This window comes from Pinus tabuliformis, chromosome 4_1 (assembly GCF_031772625.1).
Source record: "Pinus tabuliformis cultivar Carrire ecotype Pingquan chromosome 4_1, CPIR1, whole genome shotgun sequence".
NCBI lineage: Eukaryota > Viridiplantae > Streptophyta > Pinopsida > Pinales > Pinaceae > Pinus > Pinus tabuliformis.
In genome coordinates, this window is record NC_142303.1 from 378,453,099 (window position 1) to 378,460,552 (window position 7,454).

Genomic DNA, 7,454 nt, shown 5'->3' on the forward strand with positions numbered 1-7,454 from the left:
TTTCTTATATATTTTTCTTTGCTTTAGTTGCATATTTTGCCATGTTATTATTTAATTTTTTTATTAAGTATTTAAATCGCTCCAATAGCAGATATAAATAAATAAAATAGAACGCTTATAAATTCAGTTAAAAGTGGGAAACATTGTCCCTAACTTGGGCAACATCTTGCCAAAACAATTTTCACAGCTTATTTTACATCACAGTTGGGCTATGCTATGCGTGGGAGTGGCTCGCTTAATGTGTTCTAGAAAGAAAAAATGTTTGCTTGGTAATCATCGATCTAATTTCTCAGATAACATTATAAACTCAGGATAGGGATGCAGAAAATCAGTTTAATGTTTTACAATGTTAGATGCTACTTTTCCTCTCCTACAGTTTTGCATATGCCAACACAATTGTGCTTAGTGATTTGATCCTATGGTGTAAAATAAACACTCAAGGATGGGTGCATGCTACTGTAACGATTCAGCTCTTACAAAATAACAAAGAACTAAAAGACCTAAAATACAGAACCAGCCAAACATTGTGCGATTATAGATCAGACATCTCCAAAACTTAGTGGAATTGATGACATTCACAGCTGCCATATTTCTTATGCCCGGCAACCATCATAACTACTACATTAACATTCAAACGTGCTTTGAATGATTGACTGGATTTCCAAATTTTAAAACAAACTGATCAGTTTGACCAGACATGTATTAAACCATGTCTATTCCCAGTGTAGATCTCATTTCTCTCCTCGTCATAGAAAAGAGCAGTAATGTCTTCGAGAGCTTCTTGAACAGTGCTTCTGATTGCCGATGCATTTGGCCGATTTCTAGGACTAATCCTTACATTTGGATCATTTGCACGAATCTTAGCAAGACATTTTCCAGTCAAGATGTTGCTCATGTTTATGGAGCCCACTGCATGGATAATAGATGCAGGTAAAAATAGGTTAAAAAGAAGGAAGAGGTCCACTGTTTCAAAAAAAAAATTATATTTCAAGTAACTCTCCAAATCATCAGAGAAAGTTAATGTCAGAAAAGCTTACCATTTTCTTCTTCATCAGATCCATCAGGATGGGCCTTGCAATAAGAAATTATCAAATCTTGGTCACTGGTGATATAGATGTTATTTGTATTGCAGTCAGGATGCCATAACAAGTGGTCTTCAAAAGATGTCACCAGCACTCCTCGGAAATTCCAAACAGCAACAGTGCGATTGCGAAAGGTTAAAAATAATTGATTCTCATACAAGAAAATAAAGGCTGACGGTGTCATAAACTCTGTCCTGCTCACTTCAGTCATGTGTGAATTCCGAACCTGGAAAGAAAATTTCAAGACCATAAAATAGGGCTCAACACACAAACAAATATTTTCAAAATTGGTTCCATCAGTAAACCCTTCAAAGAAATAGAACTACAAATGATCTCAAAGGATACTCACATCTAGTATCTGGAGGTTCTCGTTTTCTTGTTTTACAAGGAGCTTTTCATTGAATTGCTCAATGAAATCTACTTTTTTGTTGCGATGCAACAAAAAATTGAAGGATTTTAAAACTGTACCATCTTCTATGGATAAGATCTTCAGTGGAACATGACCAGAAGTTCTCTCAAATATTAATAACATTATGCCTGGACTGTTAATGAGACAAGTTTGGTTAGCGGTACATCAATCTGATTGCTTTGCAAATAGTGCAGTGCGCATCACAATTTGATGATTCATAGAAAACATTTCTCTATCAATTCATATAATATAATTTCTCACCTTATCTTTATTTCTTGAACTTGTTCATCAGATATTGAGTACAACATTGTATAATTCTTCAAATCAAAAACTTTGTAGATGCTGTCAACCAGGGGGGCACAAAAATTAACATCAGGAAAATAAAAATACAAAAAGGCTGCCCCAAAAAAATTCCTCAGATGACCAGTAAACTTACCCATCTTGAGCAGAATAAGTAAGGACTTTTCCATTTACATCATCAAACTCTACAAAACCTGGCCACTTCAACGACTCTGACTCGAATAAAGCAAAACCTGCATCTGGTTTGCCCCTTCTAATGTATCTGCCAAAGTTCAAATCAATTGAGTCAACATTTATAAATGCAAACTACAAATACATATTAGTGCTTTCCAGACATACATAATGTGACCTTTCTTCCTTCTTGAACAAATTCAAATTTTTTTCCTGGAAAATATATATATATATATATTTTTATATATAATCTGTATAAGCAGCCAACATGAATTTAAAGTTAATCAAAGACAACATAGAAACATGAAACTTGGAAAGTTCAGCTTTTCTTTAGGAAAATGTTGAATATCAAGGATGAACATACTCAATCGGTGTTGTTCTGCATTTCAGTGAGCTGAAGTTATCTGAAGCATAAACTGACACAGTGATAAGAGACTCATTGTTCTTGTTATAAAACAGGCTGCGAATCACTTCATCTGGACTTATATTCAGGAAGCAAACTTTTCTATTCGTCTCTGTCAATGCAGACAAAAAGCGGTTAGATTACAAAAATGTCTAGAGTTCATATAAAATATTAGTTAAGAAAAGCACTGACCTTTACCGAAAATGCACAATTTTCTCTAAATATATTTTCGAGTTTCTTACCTCTACTAAATGCTGCACAAACACCAGATTGTGCCAAAGCAAATATAATATCCCGTGCTGCAACTATTTCTATGATTTTGGATCTCTTCTTTAAGAACTGCAGCTTTAAAAACCAGTGTGCTTTTGGATCATAGGTGTCAAACTCTTCCTGCAGCAAGAGTCAAAGGCTATTAGAAAAATATGATTTTAAATCCTACCCATAAATACTACCGATTATATGTAATTAAACAATATCTAGTACTGATTCAGCTACCAAAAGGATCACAACAATGTGGTATTTCAAACCATTTCCTCTCCCCTTCCCATCACGGTCCAGTATTCATGCAGCAGAGAGACCATTACTTCATAGAGTTTGTCTTATGTAAATGGTTTTGGAAAGTTATTGACAATTATGGCAATATTGTAGCCTTAAAAGGCAATTTTGTACCTAAAAGGACATTTTGTTATTTTTTCATGATTGACAGATGACATAATGGTGGTCTTACTATTGCAGCTTCCTCAATCAACGTACCTAACCTTCAGATTGATAACAACATATAAGCAATTTAGATGATTGAGGAAGCATCACCATAGATGGCATTTTGAATTTTTTTAGCAAGGTGGCATTTTTCTCAAAGCAAGTGACCACCTAATGCAGCCCATTTTTGTAAACAGTGCCTGTTCTTATAGTGAATATCGATAATCAGATGCAGCATTTTCTCCCAAAAGCGAAAAACAATTTGCCACATATGTATGCTAAAGTTTGCGCCAGACATACAGTTTAATAACCAAATGTCTGCGGTGATAAATAAACTAAATAGATCAAACCACGTGGAACCATTTTGAAGTTGAGTTGGGCCCCGATAACAGCTCATTACAAACTATCTTTAATCCTCGAAGCACAATGTGGAAAAAGAAAACGTCATGCCATGTATCAACTTTTATCCTCTCCCATGTACAAACTGTCTTCCCTACGCCATATACAAGTCAAATATTCCCATGGAATTTTGAACTAGTTGGGAAACCTCGTCGGCAGTTGATAGTCTCGATCTTCTCTGAGACGCTGAACCATCTTCAACAGTTTTAAAGGACTAACTACTAAACAAAACCAACTAATTAAATCTACAAATTTCACACGTTTAAACACATCCCACATTAAATGAGTGATGGGTGGAACACTCAGGCCAAAGCCCTAAAACTAAAGAACAATACCCTCTAATTTTTTAGGTCCTCTAAATTTGCAAACAAATTTAAAACCCTGCCAAATGGGGGAAAAAGATTATAGATTTTCTACTGGACTCAAAGAAAGCAGAAAATAATATTTAAAAAAGAGAACGCTGCACAGGAAAACATTCACAGGTTAAATTAGGGTTTCAACTAGGGTTTTGCCATATTCTAACGTTTCAAAATGGGTATCCAAGGTTTTTAGCGCTTCCCACAATCTAATCAGGGCAACAAGAATCGGCATACCTGCAGCTGAAAATTCCGGAATTTTTCTTGCGCATTAGTGCTGTTGAAGGCCCTGTTGCCGATGGAACCGATCTCCCGTCTCTGAAGCTTCTTCACGCAGTTGTGACACTCATCTACCCGTCGCCGCTTTCCGGCCACCACGCGACGGCCAAAACTTGGCCGCGGACTCGCAGATATTTTCTTCCCGTCCATTCTCTTTTTCGTCTAAATCTCAACAAACACTGCCTCCGAACATAACCCCTCGATTCAGCAAGGGTTTTCAATAGATTTAATGGCTGCCCGAGCTGCAATTACAGTAAAAATCTGTAACGGCAGGCCCTGCTGAAAGGGCAGGGTAGTGTCTGTTTCAAATTTGCGAGAAACTAGCGGTCCGATTACATGGAAGAAACAATTTTTCCACAGAAATATTATACGCAATCGCCACTCTTCCCCGATCTAAATTTCGAATAGGATAATTTAGGCGAATTTCCCCTTATATTCCCAAGTTTTTATGTTATTTATATCAAGGGAAGGTGTTCACAGCCGTTTGAGACCGACGAAAATTCAAACTCAGGATTATTGAGAGCTGGTTGATAGGGTATGACCTGGAGTAAATGCCCTCCAAGTTTCTAACCTAGTTTGGGTGTAAGTTTGGGAAACCAATATTTAACTGGTCAAACCCTATTAATGATGTAGTCAGGTTGAGGTTGTATATCCCCAATCAGGGTGTATATGCTCACGGTTAGATTTAAATAATTACTAAACTCCAAGTTTCTAACCTAGTTTGGGTGTAAGTTTGGGAAACCAATATTTAACTGGTCAAACCCTATTAATGTAGTCAGGTTGAGGTTTTATATCCCCATCAGGGTGTATATGCTCACGGTTAAATTTAAATAATTACTAAATTTAACGGTAGGTATATATAGTCTGACGGTTTTAACCCATTAATACAGTGAGGTTGTATATGCCCACTGTTAGATTTCAACAATTACAAAATTTAACAGTATTTAACCGTAGGCATGTATAGCTTGACCGCATTAATGTGCCTATAAACTAGGGAATATGCATCGTAAGTTTAACCCATTAATACAGTCAGGTTGTATATGCCCACTGTTAGATTTAAACAATTACTAAATGTAACGGTATTTAACGGTAGGCATATATAGCCTGACCGCATTAATGTGCCTATAAACTGTGGAATATGTATCGTCGTAAGTTTAGAAGTAGTTGCATGTAGGTTTAGGGTAGTTGTGATTGCAAAATTGTGAGATGGAGCACTTTCATTTCCAAAGTCTATATTCAATAATTTTGGATCATTCTCTTTAATGTATATATTGTGGAGAAATGATAAGAGAATTCAAAGTTAGAAGTCTTAATATAGGAGTTTAGTTTTATTTTATGAACTATTTGTTGTAATTTGTTAATTTAATAATTATTAGTTACTTACATCAAATTTGGACAAAAAAAACAATGAAGTGTATCTATACTTCAAAGGTGTTTTTTTTATTCAAAATGCATTCCGATTAATCACAATTTCAAATTTCAAAACTTGTTCATTATCACACATTTTTCAAAAAGGTTCCTATTTTGGGGAAGAGTGCATCTTTTTGCTACCCTCTAGTTCCTAGATTATGATGCTATCATTATCTCTATTACCATAACCTTAATTTGGGTTCACCTCCCATATATGCCACTATATTTTTGGCATTTATCAATGTTTGAAGATTTTGAGAATACCTTGCCCAGTGAATTTAGTTTTTTACGTGTTTGGATATGTGTTGAGATTGACATCAACCAAAGTCTAGTAGACAAGATGGGAAAGTTTTATCTTAAATATGCTTATACCCAAGCAAGAACTCACCCAAAAACGAAAAAAGGACATAAACCAAAATTAAAACATTGCAATCATAATTGTTCTTAGATGATGAAGATGATTAAAACACAAAAAAATAATGAATAATAGCTTCAAAGAAGGATAGTCATACATATCCAAATGTGTAGTTTGAAGGATCAAATATTCCCTTAGAGGGCAGAAATAAATACTAATACCAATATTTCCTTCTCAAGGGTGGTAGTTATAATGAAATCCCATCAAAAGGAATGAAGAGACCTCATGAATCAAACTCTAATTTGGATAAGAATTTGTCACTCCATAAGAATCCTAAAATTCCAAATTCTAAGTTATGATTAGTCCATGTCAAATCTTCTATAAGGAGGTGTTGAAGTTAAAAAGGAAAAAAGGAAAAATATTAGAATCAAAAGATTATTTTCTTATTAGTTTTTTTTATTTTCTTGTTTACAGTGATTACATGTCTATTTTAATCCTAAAATTTTATTAGTATATAGTATTTATATCAAATTAGTTGAAGACATTGTTTTTCTATGAGATAGAAATGAAATCTTCATGACAAATGTAAGTGCAAAGTGTACATGATCAATGTAATTTGCATTCAATCCTTAAATAGAAATGGTGGTTTTTTTTTGGAATTGTGAGATGGAGATGGTCTTTATGGTATTATTTGTACCAAAAGCTTTAGAAATCTAGAAGTTGGGTTTGAGGTGCAAGTATTTTGCCAGTTTTGGTGTCATTTCTTATGGTTTCTTTTGACTTGTGCTATCAGCTACATAATGTAAGAAGCTAGTTTGCTACAATCACATATCTCTAATTGAAAATTTGTTGCACATTAATACTCATCTTCTTATTTTTCTCTCTCACTAAAGTATGTGTTGTTTGTGATTTTAGATTGTATTTTTTTTGGCTTATTTGACTTGTGATTATTGTTTATGTATTTTCCAAACATATCCTTATGTAAAAAAATTGTTCCACATTAAAATTCACATTTTCTAGACATAAAACTAATATGACTAAAATTTTCATGAAAGTTGGTCAATGTTATATTTGAAAAACTCATGTTTTCAATGTAAATTTCAAAGATAAACATATTTTAGTAGGTACTTTATCAAACAAGCCAAGGTCTTAAAATTGCATCTATAACACACCCAACCCACTAAACACTATTAGGATGATGGGGTGTACAATTTTTTTCTCTATTTCTCACTAAATTACCTTTCTTAAGCAGAACGTTGATACAAATTTTGAACCCATAAGCCAATTATGTTTCTCAAGAGCTTTCCAATGATTGTTCTCTTGCTCAATTATGAGCTCAAAGAAAGAATATATGGTCCCTTAAAAATATAAACGAGGGAAAGATTGTTAAGGCATTGAAAAGGTGAGTATTTTTCAATCATCGAAGTCTAAGTATAGTCAAGGCAACAAAAAGGTAGAGTTTTTATCAAGCATTGATAGCAAACACACCTTGATTGTTGAAGACCAATTAAAAATATTTGTTAAAGGTGTTCAATACACCAATACTAAGAAAATTAGAAAGCATCGATGGAAATACCTTTAAGACCACCAA

General features: G+C 34.1%; 1 protein-coding gene across 1 annotated transcript; it reads right to left on the minus strand.

Annotated features, from left to right (window-relative positions):
* Positions 1-315: 315 nt before the first annotated feature.
* Positions 316-4,644, minus strand: LOC149175879 (uncharacterized). The gene is made up of 8 exons (XM_089419776.1): positions 4,057-4,644; positions 2,608-2,755; positions 2,327-2,477; positions 1,928-2,053; positions 1,753-1,833; positions 1,432-1,624; positions 1,038-1,308; positions 316-909 (listed from the first exon to the last, which is right to left on the minus strand). Exons 1-8 carry the CDS (start codon positions 4,246-4,248, stop codon positions 683-685), a joined length of 1,389 nt encoding a protein of 462 aa, XP_089275902.1. The 5' UTR covers positions 4,249-4,644; the 3' UTR covers positions 316-682.
* Positions 4,645-7,454: the final 2,810 nt, after the last annotated feature.

What these genes read in the sequence shown, in the direction of transcription:
- LOC149175879 (XM_089419776.1), bottom strand. Translation starts at nt 4,248, where the DNA reads ATGGACGGGAAGAAAATATCTGCGAGTCCGCGGCCAAGTTTTGGCCGT. An exon ending in GTTCAAGAAATAAAGATAAG is followed by an intron (nt 1,625 to 1,752) that starts GTGAGAAATTAT and finishes TCTCATTAACAG; the next exon opens with TCCAGGCATAATGTTATTAA. An exon ending in AGAACCTCCAGATACTAGAT is followed by an intron (nt 1,309 to 1,431) that starts GTGAGTATCCTT and finishes TTTTCTTTCCAG; the next exon opens with GTTCGGAATTCACACATGAC.